The sequence below is a fragment of the Lipotes vexillifer genome, unplaced genomic scaffold (assembly GCF_000442215.2).
Source record: "Lipotes vexillifer unplaced genomic scaffold, Lipotes_vexillifer_v1.1 scaffold814, whole genome shotgun sequence".
Taxonomy (NCBI): domain Eukaryota; kingdom Metazoa; phylum Chordata; class Mammalia; order Artiodactyla; family Lipotidae; genus Lipotes; species Lipotes vexillifer.
Genome location: NW_006784081.1, coordinates 568,685 through 584,238, shown reverse-complemented (window position 1 = coordinate 584,238; position 15,554 = coordinate 568,685). Strand labels below are relative to the sequence as shown.

Genomic DNA, 15,554 nt, shown 5'->3' with positions numbered 1-15,554 from the left:
TTTACCTCCGGGTGGGGGCGCGGCAGGGGCAGGGGCCGAGGCGAGGCCCGCAGCTCCCTGAAGCTCACGCGCGGCCCCCGCAGAGGCTACAAGAACGTAAGGAAGCAGCCCACCGGCCTGAGCAAGGAGGTGAGAGGTGGGCCCTCCTGGAGTGCGGGGGTGGGATTGGGAGGGGGCTGACCCTGCGCTGCGGTGAGCACTTGCACTCCCCTCCCCAACAGGACTTTGTCGAAGTCTGTAAGCGGGAAGGAGGTGACCCCGAGAAGGGAGTGGACCGGCTCCTGGGCCTGGGGAGCTCCAGGTGCGGGACCGGAGGGTCCTTGGGGGCCCCAGAAATCACGAGGGCGTGGCTCCTCGGGGCTCCGTACTGTCAGCCGCCCAGGGGGTCGTCTGGGCGCACCACTTCTCTAGGGAGGCCTGGGGATGGGCGGTCCTCGCCGTGGGTGTCTGTGGGGGTGTGTCTCACCATGGGGGGATCTCACCCACGTCCCCGCAGTGGCTCTGCAGGGCGAGTGGCGCTGTCCCGGGAAGACAAAGAGGCTGCTAAGCTGGGGCTTTCAGTGTTCACGGTAACTACCCCCAAACATCCTGGGATCCCATGGTGGGGTGGGGGGTGGTCTGAGTGCCTCTTCCTGTTGAGGGGCCTTGGGGGCAGGCCGTCTCTCCTTGGGGATACCCTCCCAGCTTCTGGCTGGTTCTCGTCGGTCGCTTTGCAAGGGCGCCCCGCACACCCCCTGGCTTTTTTTTCTCTGCAGCACCACCGCGTGGAGAGCAGTCGGACAGGGACCTCCCTGGCCTCGGCCAAAAAGAAGCCTCGGTCAGAGGAGAAGGTGGAGCCGGGGTAAGGCCTCCCAGGGCACAGAACTCACTGTTTTCTCAGCATGTTGGCTGCTTCTCCAGTCAGTGAACTCCCCAGCTCCAGCCCCTTTTTTCTTTTGAGGAGCCTCTGGAGATTCTGAGCCCTAGGGCGGTCTCATGACTGCCTACCAACCCCCTGTAGGGTCAGGGGCCCTGGAGGAGGATGCTCAGACATGGACCACTTGTGTGAGGGTCTGGGGAGCACAGGAGGGGGTCACCACCCGGCCCCAAGAGTGCAGGGGCATCCCAATGGGAGGGCTGGAAGGAGCCATGAGATTGTCAGGTGCTGCCCTGCAGACCTTTCTGCCGTGGTTGGAATGTGTCTGTGATGCCCACCATGGTAGCCACTGGCCACACATGGTACTGAGGAGTTTTCTTTAGTGATCTGAGGTTGAAATGGCTACACATGGTCAGTGGCTACTGTGGTGGCCCCACCCCCGGCTAGACCCCCCAAACCCCCGAGGCTCCTGGCACTCCGTATCATCCTTTGCAGCCCTGAAAGCCACAGGAAGAGCAGGAAAGAGAAGAAAAAGAAGAAGAGGCACAAGAAAGAGAAGAGGAGGAAAGAAAAGGAGCATGGGAGGGGGCCGGATTCCTCACAGCCCCCTGCTCCCATCCAGTAGGTGCAGCTGTCTGGGGATGGAGACAGAGTGCTGGGCAGGCAGGGGCCCTCACGCCAGGTGTCCCCTGGTCTCCCTTAGGCATGACTCAGACTCCTCGACTTGCTGCAAGAGGAAGCGCAGGCATGACAGCGACTGAGGTCCAGGGATCTGGAGGGCTGGCCTGTGGGGGTCACCCCAGGTCCCCAAAGAGGCTTAGTTGTGGCCAAGTATGGCTACTTCTATTCTTCTTTGTGTTGACTCATTCTTTGTACTTAAATAAACTTAAGTGGAAAGTGTCTCATACTAAAGGGAAGGTTGTTGTCATGTGTCACAATAGAACGCGATGTGTGAAAATGTGGTAAATCTCTTGAGTTCCAGCAAGACTACCTGCAAGCCCATTGGGAGGGGCACTGTCCTTTTGGTGGTCAGCATCCTGGGGTCCCATGTTGGCCTGGTCCCCTGCATCAACTTCAGGTGTACCAAGAGCCCTGGGTCATGTGTGGCCAGCAGGGAAGGCAGAGGGGCCAAAGAGTGCTCAGCTGCAGGTAGGTGAGCATGCTAGAAGGGGCAGCCTGGGCATTTAGATCATGGGGAGCTGGACTTGTACCTGGAGCCACCCTTGTCTCCCCAGACCACCAAGGGACCTCTTAACCACTGTCTCACCCCCATCCCCTTTGCGTGCTACAGCACTGGCTCCCTCCACCCGGCCCCCCATCTCCAAGGCTGGGAGGCATACATACAACCTGGCCCTCCATAGGAAAAGTGAAAACATCTTACAACCACATTGGAATAAAGACAAAACCCAGACTGGATTCATTATTGAGGTTCTTGTTTTGCTTCTGATTTTCAAAGAAATGAGAGCTGAAGGCAATTCTGTCTTCAGAGCACTCAGCACTGGTTTTCAGCCTGTTAGAGCAGATCATTGAGGGTGGGGCAGCCTGCCTTCTAGGGGAAGGGACACCTGGAACTTCGCCTGCCAATGCCTGCACCCAGTGGGGCGAACAAGGGTGCCAAGAAGGGCTCCAGGTCAGAGGGACAACCCCTGCAAAAGTGGGACAGGGTCTATGGCACAGGTGCACAAAGCACCCAGCCAGGCATGGGTCAATCGCTGTGGCAGTGACGTGGAGCTTGGCCAGGGGTTCCCGCCTCTCCAGAGGACAAGCTGGCTGGCTTGGGGGGTACCACCAAGGATGGATGTTAGGAAGGGTGGGGGGTTTCCTCCACATACCACCTGGCCCTAGCCTTTTGGGCATACTCCATATGGTGACCCTGCCGTTCCTTTCACAACCAGGCATTGCCAAGACTGGGACCAGGGGGTTGGACTGCCAGCATGAGACCAATGAGGTGGTCACCACAAGGGCACTGGGACATACCCACACCCACCCATGGGAAAGTGAAGTGGTGGGGGAGGGGGGGAGGGAGACAAGGGTGGGGTGGCAGGGAAGGGATGGGCAGAGAGAGGGAACAGGGCAAGTCAGAGCAATGCTGCCCTCCCTAAGTGAGGAGGAAGCAGCTGTCCCTGCCCAGCTTTCAAGAGGCAGACTGTCAGTCAGGGGCACCCAAAAATGGGAGAGCCATGAAATAGTTAAGAGATTTTATTCTAATAGCTGTAATTACAGTGCCTGTTTGTCGAAATGAAAACTGAAAACAAGTATACAAAACAGTTGATTACTAATTGTGTATTGAAAGCAGTAAGAGGTTCCACGACACCAAATAAACCAGTTCTGAGGTTTTCCCCAAGATAAAGTTTAACAGCTCCAGCTTCTTCAGTGTTTATCAAAATACAAAAGAAAAAAGTAGAGGTTATCATTTTTCGATGGCAAATCTGACCCTTGCAGGCTGAGGGAGTGAAAGCACATGTAGACAGGGGCTCCGAGGGGCTGGGGCTCAAGGATGACCACCTGCGCTCCTGCTGGTGAGACCCCAGAGAGCCCGGAGCAGGCAAGCAAGGGGACTGCAGGGCTCCCGCTCAAACCAGAGCGTTCCAACCGAAGTGCCCATGCTGACCCAAGAAAAGGCTGGGGTTCCGAGAGTGGTGGCTGCAGCCTCCAGCCCATCTCCTGGGCAGCCATGTAAGCACAGATACAAGCACAAACGCTATGGGATGTGGGATGACCCAAGACAGAGGAAATCACAGGGACCCTACTGTGACCATGCAGAATGGATCATAGCTAGTTCTGCCCCGTTTCACGTTCCCAACGGGAAACAGACCACTGGTGGACTGGACTCAGGCCATTACTGCAGAACCTACACTAGGCACATTTCTCCCTTCTGTGTGTTCAAGTGTTCTCCTTATCTTGTATTTGTAACTATTTTTAAAAATGCACTGAGTTTGGGTTAAAAACCAACCACCAAAATGGATCTCAACACAGATGTTAAAGCCCAGAAGAGGAACGTCGGGCTTTTCTGACACAGCGACTCCTGGATGACCCGTGTGCCTAAAATCCCTTCTCAGTACTAAACAGTGGGTTGATTTTCTTTTTACAATAAAAAAAGCTGAGTAATATTGCATAGGAGTACCAGAAACTGCCTCATTGGAAACAAAAACTATTTACATTAAATAAAAACCCAGTTGCAGGCTGCGTCTGCACATTTACAGCATGGTGAAGCACACTGTGACCGACCATGGAGACAGCTTCTGGCACTCACACCACAGGGGCACGTTTGCCACATGAGAGTAAAGCGAGGGCAGAAGGAGGGAGTGTGAAGGGAGGAGAGAGGAGTACAGCTCACTTCTGGTTCCGGAGCTGATTGGACAGCCAGTCCAGTCCCTCATAGAGCCCGTCCCCGCTGGTGGCACAGGTGGCCTGAATGTACCAGTTCCTGTGGCGCAGAGAGTGCAGACCCAGCTTGTCCGTGATCTCAGCTGCATTCATGGCATTGGGGAGGTCCTAGGGGGGAGGGTAGCAAAGCAGGTGTGGGTCAAGGGGACTGCATGGAACCGTCTCCGCCTGACCTGTGACCGCCCCCCCACCGTCAGACCTCCATCGCTGAGAGGCTTGCTGCCTAATGTGCACCCATCACCAGCACACAGGGTGGCTCAGCCATGCGTACCTGTTTGTTAGCAAACACGAGCAGAACAGCGTCCCTGAGCTCGTCTTCTGCCAGCATCCTCATAAGCTCCTCTCGGGCCTCATTCACACGCTCTCTGTCATTGCTGTCAACCACGAAGATGAGACCTGCACAGGGAACAGTAAGCATTAGTGCAGGCACCCGGGACACCCCCAACCTCTCCCAAAGGCCACAGCCCCCCTCCTGAGGGTTGTAATGGGGTGGCCTATCCTCACCTTGTGTGTTCTGGAAGTAGTGGCGCCACAGAGGCCGGATCTTGTCCTGGCCACCCACGTCCCACACAGTGAAGCTGATGTTCTTGTATTCCACGGTTTCCACGTTGAAGCCTGGAGGAGACCCAGTGTGAGGCTCTCCCTAGGGCTACCACTACCCCCTAGCCTCCCGAGGCCCAGCCTCCTCACCTATAGTGGGAATGGTAGTCACGATTTCACCCAGCTTCAGTTTGTACAGGATGGTGGTCTTTCCCGCAGCATCTAGGCCCACCATGAGAATGCGCATTTCTTTTTTGCCAAAAAGGCCCTTGAAGAGGTTTGCAAAGATATTCCCCATGCTGTAGACTGGTGGGAGCAACACTGGCCAGAGAAACCTGCAGATACAAGGAGTCCTTGTGTCTCTTTCTGTGCTGCCCAGGGCCAGCAAAGCAGGAGCAGCCCAGAGACAGACTCACCCACAGACAGACAGATGGACATCCTGTTATCTCTCCTGAAAACTCACAAGGCATAAGCTGATGAAATTCTGGTTCCTATCCAAAAGAAAAAGAGTCCTGCCTGCCTGCCTCTTGAGCCCTGAAATCACCCTTAAAAGGGAGAGAATGGGAATCTTAGAACAGGGCTGACCGGATTTTGAAGCAGCTACTGCCATTATATCAGGAAGTGACGCCCAAGGCCTCAGGGTAACTTACCTGTAAGTCCTACAACCTGCCACTGTGGGGTGCAATGTCCAACATGCGTGGAGAGGTGTGGCTTTCAAATGAATGCTAGATTCTCCATAATCTAATACAGAGCTTTTCAAGGGGCCAGAAACAACCACTCCAAGGCCCTACCATGTCTCCCAACTGCTCCAAGTCTCAGTGAAAAACAGTCCAATGTTAAGGCAACTAACACACAAGAAGCTAGGAGGGCCCACGGCAGAGACCAAAAGCCAACCTTTCCCAACACGCTGAGAGCTTAGCACACGCTGCAGGCAGGACCGGTGGAGTGAGAACACCTGGGCTCTAGGGCAGCACACCAGGGCATTCAGTCTAAGGGTGAGCCCACAGCAATGACCCTGGGGAGCCTGCCAGGGGACACTTTCCCAAGAGCTGTGGTCAGTGCTGTCCCAGAGAGGAGAAGGCCTGTGTGGTGCGGCAACATGCTTGTACGAGAACACGTGTGCTGTCTTTGGGCTCCCACCAGGCTCTCCTCACTCAGCAGGGCAAACACTAGGATACCACTGAGCTGGCTGGACCCAAGGTCAGAGACCAGGCCCAGACACCCAGACCTATAGGAAGGGACAGCTGTGGGAGTGAGGCTCACGGAGGAGAGGATCTCCTGTCCCAAAAGGCGCCCAAGGCACCAGAGCTGCCCAGGCCTGGCCTCTCCATGCTCAGTACTCTCCTCCTCCAACTGTTTTATTTCCAAACAAGGCCTTAGGAAAAAACGGTCACTTTCTCAAATGCTTAGGAATCCGGACTTAAAAAAATAATTAATTAATGGCTGAGGTGGGTCTTTGTTGCTGTGCACAGGCTTCTCACTGCAGTGGCTTCTCTTGTTGCAGAGCACAGGCTCCAGGTGTGTGGGCTTCAGTAGCTGTGGCTCGCAGGCTCTGGAGCACAGGTTCAGTAGTTGTGGCGCACAGGCTTAGCTGCTCCGCAGCATGTGGGATCTTCCTGGACCAGGGCTCGAACCTGTGTCCCCTGCATTGGCAGGCGGATTCTTAACCACTGCGCCACCAGGGAAGCCAGGAATCTGGACGTTTGGCACCTAAGGTGAAGCCAAGCTGTGGAGAGCTGGGCAGCCTTCAACTGGGAAGAACTCTGTGTGAGTGTTGACAGAAAACCAAATGAACCACAGAGCACTTGTTCCAAGCAGGCAGGAGCTGCTTGCACCTGACCTCTGAGAGGGTGTTGGTGGAAGCCACTGTCAAGGCTTGGAAGGAGCCTCGCTCTGCATACCTGACCCCCCTAGAAGTAACAATGAGCTCCCCAGTCTTTGGACTTTGGATGGACACTGCTGGGGTCAGAGGCCAGACCCATGAAGGACATAGATATGGGCCTGCCACAGGCACGCCCCACTGCACTCCACCTGGGGGGTGTGCCCCAGATCCCCACCATTCCTTATCACCTCTGATGACAGGCTCAGGTGGAGTCGCCAAGCCTCCACTGCAAGTTACTTTCTGCCTTAGTCATCAGTGAGTATTTGGTGACTAAGTCCATGTCCTGCTCCTCATCCAACTTCCACCTTCTAGTTTTAGCACTCTGACATTTCCTGGCTGAATTATTACCATGAGGACTGTCAAATGGTGATTTTCTATTGAGTCATTCCTTCCAGCTATTAGTTAGCATTCTCCTGCAAGGAACCACTTCTCCATATATTGATAGAGTGTGAACTTGTGCATTCCTAGTTTACTCAGTAGGTCAAAATCACTACCCGACTGTGACTTAGATGCTCCAGTGGTCCTAGAGGTGTCCCGTGGAGGCCCTTCCAGCAGGCTTCAGTGCACTTTCAACACTTTAATTCTTTTTGGTTTTGAATAATATTACCTAGTTATAAAATTAAAATTTAAAAATATCTTTACTGTATTTCCTTTTCTGCAGACAGCCATTTTTCCTATAGACGATGATAAATTATGGAAGACAGAATAAACTGAACACACACATTTATCTCAGCTTACTCCTGAAATCGTTACCAATAAAGAAATAAGTGATGACTGACTCAAAAGAGAAAAGTGGGGGGGAGGTGGAAAGAGGTGACAGAAGACAGCAAATTTTGGTGAGGTCTGACCCTGACCGAGTGCTCATCCTCAGCCCTGCAGGAGAGCCAAGGGACCTTTTTGGATCTGCTGAACCAGGGGCCCTGACTCCACTATCCAGGCAGAGGAGGGCATGGGGTGCACTGTACTGGAAACAGACGGATATGGGCAAAATCAACAGGGAGGCACACTTCCCTGCAGACCCTCACATGTAACCCAGAGGCCTCAAAGCAAGGACCCATGGATTCTTGCACCTGGAGGCCCTCAAACAGCCATGCCCCTATCTCCCTTTAAGAAGCCCCCAATGCAAGTGACTGAAACAAAGAATTTGGAGAGAAGACAGAAGACATTTAAAAAGAAAAAAACAAACAAAATCCCCAACCCACACACAGCCTTGGCATCAACATGGTGGGGACCTGGTGCCCACAAAACAAGAACAGGTCATTAGGACACAGAGAACAGCAGACCTCACAACCAAAGTGAAAAAAATCCACACACACACACAAGATTTAAAAAAGAGGAAACTGGGACTTCCCTGGTAGTCCAGTGGCTAGGGCCCTGAGCTTCCAATGCAGGGGGCCCGGGTTTGATCCCTGATCAGGGAACTGGGTCCCGCATGCCGCAACTAAGACCCAACGCAGCCAAAAAAATAAATATTAAAAAAAAAAAAAAGGGAGGAGGAAAGTAGGAGCAATTTAAAGACCAACATCTACCTTGCGTATGGTGATGACTTTTTAGACACAACACCAAAGACAAGATCCCATGAAAGAAATAACTGATAAACTGAACTTCATTAAAATGACAAACTTCTGCTCTGTGAAAGACAAAACCAGACTGGGAGAATATATCTGAAAGTGATACATCTGATAAAGGACTGTCATCCAAAATATACAAAGACCACTTATAACTCAACAATAAAAAACTTAATTTTAAAATTTAAAAAATGGGCCAAAGATCTTAATGAAAACCTCATTAAAGGTTTACAGAAGGCAAGTAAGCAATGAAAAGATGCTCATCATATGTCCTCAGAGAAATGCAAATTAAAACAACGAGCTATTACTGCACACCTATTAGAATGACCAAAAGCCAAAATCCAGAACACACGCTGGCAATGGCAAGAATGTGGAGCAACAGGAACTCTCCTCCACTGCCCGAGGGAATGCAAAATGCTGCAGCTGTCGGCAAACAGTTTGGAGGTTTCTTACAAAACATACTCTGAACATATAATTCAGCAATCATGCTCCCAAAGGAGCTGAAAACTAACATCCACACAGACACCTGCACACCGATGTTTACAGAAGTCTTATTCATTCCAAAAAGTTTTATTCATTCCAAATTTTGCCACAATTTGGAAGCAACCAAGATGTCTTTCAGTAGGTGAATGGATAAGCTGTGGTACGTCCAAACAATATTATTCAACACTAAAAAGAAAGGCGCTATCAAGACATGAAAAGACATGGAGGAGCATACATGTGCATTACTACGTGAAAGAAGCCAATCTAAGAATACTACACACCTATGATTCCAACTATGTGACATTCTGGAAAAGGCAGAACTGTGGAGACAGTAAAAAGATCCTTTCAGTGGTTGTGAGGGGTTAGGAGGAAGGGAGGGATGAATAGGTGGAACACAAAGGATTTTTAGGACAGTGAAACTATTCTGTGGGAAACTGCGATGGTAGATAACGTGTCAATATGCATTTCTCCAAACCTACAGAACACACAATACCAAGAGTGAACCCTAAGGTAAACTATGGGCTCTGGATGATGATGTATCAATGTAGGCTCATCAACTGTAACAAACGCACCACTCTAGTGGGGGATATAGTGAGGAAGGCTATGTGGGTATTGGAAATCTCCATGCCTTTCCCTCAATTATGTGGTTAACCTCAAACTGTTCCCCCAAAAGAGAGACATAAGCAGCACTTTCAATCTGTAATTCTGTATCAGCCAAAGGGCAGAACAGAGGTCAGAAATGCAAGGTTTCACACATCCCTTCTTCTCCAGGTTGCCACAGGCAGAGGGAGCCCCCAAGGTGATGGAGAGAGACACAGAGGCAGGCCTGAACAGCAGCCAGCGCAGGCTGCAGCGGGAAGGAGGAGAGTTCCAGGAAAAGAGGAACAGTTACCTATGTGGTTTAAACGGGCCGGTTGGCAATTCTAGGGGGATTGGGAAAAACTAATGACAGGTACACAGAAAAAAACCCAAGGATGAAAATGCAAAGAAGGCATTTTAAGATTTCCTGAGGGAAACCATAAGCCAGTCACCACCTGACTCAGCAGTGAACAATATTTACTCAGTCATGATACTTTGACTGTCATTGCTGGGTATTGGAAAGCTGAGGCCAGAACTTGTGGTCTCAAGGGCCAACCCTCACTGTCCAAAGCTGACACATTGAGAAACAGTATTAGCACACTATTTAGTACAGTGAGGCATGAAAGGAGCTATCCCTGGGAGGCAGGATGGAAGACTGCTGTTTATACTTGTTTTAGTGTTACGTTCCTACAAACTGACACAAAAACCTGGGCTGGGGTGAAAAGGTTAAGTGTACTCTCCCAACTCCCACATGGGACTGATGGAACATTCCAGGTAAACTGGGCCCAGCAACAGGCCCACACCTGCATGTCAGCCTCAAAATGCAGTCAGTCACAGCCATGGCAGTCCAAGAGCCTCCTCCCCTCCCCACCCCAGCATGTCTGCCCACTCACCCTTGGCCGTGCAGTCTGCTGAGCCCTGATTATCAGGGTGGTCCTTGCCTTCCACACACAGTTTTTTAACTTACTCAAGTCCTGAAGCCCCAAAGGGGAAGTGGGCCATATATTTGGTGGTTGAACCTGGATGGGCATGAGCACAAACTCTAGGGTTTAAGACGCCACACACAGCACTTGGTCTCTCCCACTATACAAGCATCTATCTATACCCGCCCTGCACCTTGGTCCAGGGACCCTGGCAGCTCCTGACCTAACACAGTATCACAGTGGAAAGGTTCAACAGTGACCACGAGAGTTGTTCCGTGGCCTCTCCACACAGGTTCTAACTTGTAGGATGCCCAGCCTAGGCCTGTTTCACCCTTTCCTCCACCAGGATCCCTAGCACTAAGGTCAAAACCTGTTTTTCAGGTTCATGGTAATGGCTCTGAGTATTTGTAAGCAGTGAAGATGCTGACTTTCTCAAAAGAGCACTTCCCCGCACCTGCCTGAGTTTGCACCTTCGAGCTGGCTCATAAGATGCAAGAGTAACAACAGCACGTCTCTTTCCTGAGACAGAAAGCTCTGAGGGGACAGAGCCCCTTAAGAATGGTTTTTTCCTTTTTCTGGTTAGGACCAGAAACAATAATAGGGTGGCAGTTCAACATTATAGCAAAGAACAGGACACAACTGGCTGCCTACACTCCTGCATGCAAAGACCTACTAGGCAACAGGCCAAGGCCACCAACAGGCCTCCCTGGGAAAGCCAGTGCAGGGAGGAAAAAATGTAGCGTGAGTTTACACCCATTCCCCTCCAGTAAATGAATCCAGAGTGACTGGTTCAGCTGCTGAAGAGCTCGTACCCACGAGCTCTACCTGTGCCTGCTGCATCTCCTAACAAGCCTCAGAGGATTCAAGATAAGCATGGGACAGCCCTCCCCTACAGAGCCGTGCGGCTTACTTCTGCAGAAGGAAAGTTTGTCACATTTTCTGAAACTGTTAGAGCTGGTTTACTTAACAAAATCTCTGTATCCATATCAAGATGACCCAAACTGCTGGGAATCAGTAGGAAGAATAAACCACTAACCTAGAGCATGTCTTGGGAAATGAAAATGTGACCCAAGGAGGCAAAAAACAAGGGTTTGGATTCTATTCTGTGCCTCAGATGTGATGGGCTGTTCTGGTCCCTCTGTAAATGAGAGATCACATGGATGAAACCCCTATTCAAATGAACAGCTAGGTGACATCAGAACTTTATTCGTTTTGCTTTTTTTTTAAAAAAAGTCAAGTTTATTAGGTGTAAATTACATATAGTAAAATGTACAGCTCAATAGTTCATAATGTCAATTTTAATATCTAATTTGAGAAAAACTAACGAAGTGAAGATCTTCCTGAGGAACTGATATACATTATAAAACATTTTCTTTAAGGGTTTCATTCATTCTTCAAGCAGTCAAATATGTGCTTAGATTATCAACCACTCAAAAGCCTAATTCATCCCTGACATGTAGGATTTAATTTTAAGGGGTGGGGGTCCTCTACTTTCATAGGCAATATGATCACGTAATATAATCTGCTACAAACTGCTTTTTGTGCATCAACTTGTAGCTCCACCCCATCAGCTAAATAAAGCCTTCAGTCATTACTCTATTAGTCCAACATTCCATTTCTGTAGCTCTAACATTTTTCTGCAATTGGGTAGAGAGTTACATGTTGTAACTTTTTCATAAAAATTAGCATAATACTGAACGTGCCAATACTAGTGATAGGCAGATACACCTCACAGGCCTAACACAATTGTGATGAAGATAAGAATCAACAACACGCTCAGAAGGAAGAATATTCAGCCTGAGACACTCAAAGGATGTAATTAAGTTGACTGAACTTTTTTTTTCCTTTCAGTTTTATTCAGATATAACTGACATACTGTATTATTTTCAGTTGTACAAAATAATGACGATATGTGTATATATTGTGAAATGATCACCACAAAAAGTCTAGTTAACTCCCATCACCTCACACAGTCACCCTTTTTTTCCTTGTGATGAGAACTTTTAAGATTTCCTCTCTTAGCAACTTTCAAATATAAATACAGTACGGTAAACTACAGTCACCATACTGTACCTCATATTACAGGATTTATTTAATTTACATTATGACCAGAAGTTTGTACCTTCTGACCACCTCCACCCATTTCATCTACCCTGACTCTGAACTTTCAATACAAAGAAAAAGAATAAATGAAAGAACATGCAAAAACATTCTAGAACTGTACAGTTCTGCTCTGCTCCTAAAGGTGAATTCCAATGAGAGACTGTTTTTTGTTTTTCACAACAAAACTTTTAGGATGTTTTGCAGGAATCAATTAGGCACTAGACCTGGCCTCTATGCAGCAGTCCTGTTCCCAACAACCCGCCCCCCCCCCCGCCGCCCCCAGAGGAGGATGAGTACCAGAAATCCAGAGACTAGTACACTAACCCTGGTCTCCAGATGCCCTGCAAGTTGCCTCCCAAAGCTGAAGGAAGGGGTTTCCAGTCAGGTCTGATTCTTAGGAGAAACAATCAGTGAAATTCAATTTAGGTCCCTCTTGGCCAGCTTAAGATTCAAGGTGAAATTCTTAAAATGACAACAAGAAATGAGTTTCATTCATGAATGTAGCTCTTGGTCTACACTAACATGAACATCCAAGAGTCACTGTCCATTGTCTAACGGAACAAGCATACCAACCACAAGGCGAGCGTGGGAACAGTGAAACTGCAATTAATCCTACTTCCCAATAACTACAAAATCCAAAGCATTTAACTGATGAATATATTTAGTTATCTTTTGCAATTCTCCCTTATTCATAGTCTTAAAGTTTTACTATTTTTTAACATAACTGTTCTCAAAGCCCATTACCAAAGATACTTACACTTGATGTGAAATCTACAGATGGGAGCAAATAACCAAATGGTCTACCCCAAATGAAAACAATATCCATGTAGGACCTCTGAACACAAATGTCACGCGGCCTCCAACTGGAGTGAAACAAAGAGTGGATGATACCCACAAGTTGAGGCCTCACTCGGATGCTACATCAGGAGCATCTCTCACAGTTCTGTGCATTCGTCCTGGTGGCAGACGCTGGCTGCTCCTTGGTATTTTCTTCTCCCAGATTTGTCCCTGGGCTCGAGGCCTTCCAGAGTAAACCTACATTCCTGGCCCCCTGCAGCTATGCAGGACCATCTCAGTATGCTAGCCCATGGGATGGAGCAACAGTGATGGAATGGTTTCCAGGTCCTGCAGACCTGGTGGTGGGCGCCTGGGCCCCCCACTGTGGTGGGGCCAGTGCCATGGACCCTAACGAGCACTTCTACTCCAGAAGTCAGGGCATATATACCCTCTACTTGACTCCAAACACACTTAAGTCTAAAGAAATTGTTACTGGAAAAAGAAATCAAAAGACCGAAAAAACAAAAGCAAAAACAAATTTGCATCAACCTCAGAACATTAAAATGTATAACAAATTGAACTGAAAATGGAGGAAACAAAGCAATTTATGACTAAAATGCAAAGCAGGATTAGAGAAACTACAGGCAACTCTAAACCACCCAGATACCCTGAAAAGTGTCGACCACCAACTCCTTACTAATTCTGCACATCATTCTTCGGAAATCAGTTAGAATTGTATTTCAACCCATCCTAGTGGCAAACAGAGCACCACTGGTTTGGAACTCCTCAGCAAGTCACTCAGGCCCACATTCTGACCTTGGCTGTGCTCCCAGTCCCCTCTCCATACTGATTTTCTATGCCATGCCCACCAAGCCCTTCACTCAACCTCTGAAGCCAAGTTCAGATGCCACCTTCCACAGGGAAGAGTCCTTTCCTTTTTGTTGTTCTCAGCATACCCTCGACACACTGTGGGGCTAACAGCACACTCACATAAGGAGTAGCTGTGTGACAAGCACAGCCCTGGGCACACAAAAGCTCAAGAGTACTCAATGAATCCAATTGACAGATGGTGAAACACAAGTGGAACAGAGACAGTGCTCATCCTTCCAACCTCACCTCAATGGTAAACAAGGCTCTGGGCCAAGCAATGTCAAAGACTGATCCACAGTTACCCTATAGTCCTCTCAATGCAGCTAAAAGCTTCAACGTGAGCGCAGACACACACACACACACACACACTCACTCACACTCACTCTCTCACACACACACCCACACACACACAGCTCCAGCTGCTGAAGTCTCAGTCCCCATGATCCTGACAGAAAGGACAGGCACACCGGTCAAATAACACAGTCCTATGTTTCAGTTCCCGTAGTGAGAACAAGGAAGAGACGGCAATTCAGGATTCTGATTTCTGTTGTGAAGTATATCACATTAATTTGTTTTTGTCACTCTACTTCTTTAATTATATGATCACCACAAACATGCTAAAGCCCCTATGGTTTCTGTTCTGGTGTCTTCTCAAGGAGGCCACCTGCACCCATGGTGCAGACACAGGACCCTCTCCAGGCACGAGGGTGGGGCTCTGGAGAAGCCAGCGTTGCTCGGACCCCTTTCCACACCCTTGAAAAAAAAAGGGAACTGCAACCAACCATGAGCTGTCAGAGTGCACAGTTCTTCCTCCTCAAACTTCTCAGAGTGGCAGGCGGCCCCCTGAGGCTTTTTCAGCACAAGGGGACTTTGTGAGTGATTAAAATGATTAAACCAATCTCTAAAACTTGATTTTTGCCTGCAGAGAACTTTCATTTTGAAAACAAAATGTAAAAAAAATTACAGCCCCACCTCTTTTTCTGAGTGATGGGCTTCCCAGAAGACACAGAATAGCAAAGTGCAGCAGTGGCTGAGAGCCTCTGCTAGATCCCCCTACCTCTGAAGCAAGCCCCCTGCCAGATCTGCCCTCCTGAGACCCTTGTTAGGAGCACCCAGAGGTGCACCAGCTCAGAGCACTCGGGGCAACCTCTGCCTCACTCTCCAAGCAGCTGGTCTTGGCTGGGAGGCCAATGTCCTTGTAGGAACTTCTCGTTGTATGGCCTGAACAGCCACAGCTACCTCTCAATAGGCCTCTTCCTACCTCTGCTCACATTTCAAACCCTGGGCAGCCCTGGACTCAGGGAAATTTCATTCATATACCTGCTCCTGCCATCCTCTGCTTAAAACCTCCCAGCAGTCCCCGTCACCCCCCTCAGGTGACCAGCAGTCCCACTGCACTCAGTGTCTTGCACTTTCACTCCCTAGTACTGCCCCTATCCAGCCATTCACTCCCAGAGGAACGCAGTCCCCTACAAGGGACCCCAGGTGAGGCTTCCTCTCACCTCCAGACTTCTCTTCTACTACCCCCTTAACACATGGGTTTCCCATCAAAATCTAATCCTCAAATATAAAGGACCCACTCTTTC

General features: G+C 49.4%; 2 protein-coding genes across 3 annotated transcripts in view; one reads left to right on the top strand and one right to left on the bottom strand.

The window, feature by feature from the left end:
• The window catches only part of CUNH1orf35 (chromosome unknown C1orf35 homolog), a 2,204-nt gene extending 454 nt beyond the window's left edge, over positions 1 to 1,750 (top strand). The window contains exons 3-8 of the mRNA XM_007456492.1: positions 84 to 129; positions 222 to 301; positions 497 to 569; positions 756 to 841; positions 1,352 to 1,477; positions 1,560 to 1,750. Of these exons, the coding sequence (XP_007456554.1) occupies positions 84 to 129; positions 222 to 301; positions 497 to 569; positions 756 to 841; positions 1,352 to 1,477; positions 1,560 to 1,617 (469 nt within the window). The 3' untranslated portion in view covers positions 1,618 to 1,750. The remainder of the gene's footprint in view (positions 1 to 83; positions 130 to 221; positions 302 to 496; positions 570 to 755; positions 842 to 1,351; positions 1,478 to 1,559) is intronic.
• Positions 1,751 to 3,040: 1,290 nt separating this feature from the next.
• ARF1 (ARF GTPase 1) lies at positions 3,041 to 14,409 on the bottom strand. 2 transcript variants are annotated; one of them, XM_007456490.1, is made up of 5 exons: positions 14,378 to 14,409; positions 4,934 to 5,118; positions 4,748 to 4,858; positions 4,515 to 4,639; positions 3,041 to 4,351 (listed from the first exon to the last, which is right to left on the bottom strand). In XM_007456490.1, the coding sequence occupies exons 1-5, from the start codon at positions 14,407 to 14,409 to the stop codon at positions 4,190 to 4,192; spliced, it is 615 nt and encodes a 204-aa protein (XP_007456552.1). In that variant the 3' UTR covers positions 3,041 to 4,189. The 2 variants fall into 2 exon arrangements, with proteins under 2 accessions (XP_007456552.1, XP_007456553.1); XM_007456491.1 differs by lacking the exon at positions 14,378 to 14,409 and having other exon boundaries at positions 4,190 to 4,321; positions 4,542 to 4,639; positions 4,934 to 5,081.
• Positions 14,410 to 15,554: the final 1,145 nt, after the last annotated feature.

Coding starts and splice junctions, on each gene's coding strand:
- ARF1 (XM_007456490.1), bottom strand. CDS start 14,409: ATGGGGACTGAGACTTCAGCAGCTGGAGCTGT. Junction 4,859..4,933: donor GACTACCATTCCCACTATAG/GTGAGGAGGCTG, acceptor GGTCTCCTCCAG/GCTTCAACGTGGAAACCGTG. Junction 4,640..4,747: donor CTACTTCCAGAACACACAAG/GTGAGGATAGGC, acceptor TTCCCTGTGCAG/GTCTCATCTTCGTGGTTGAC.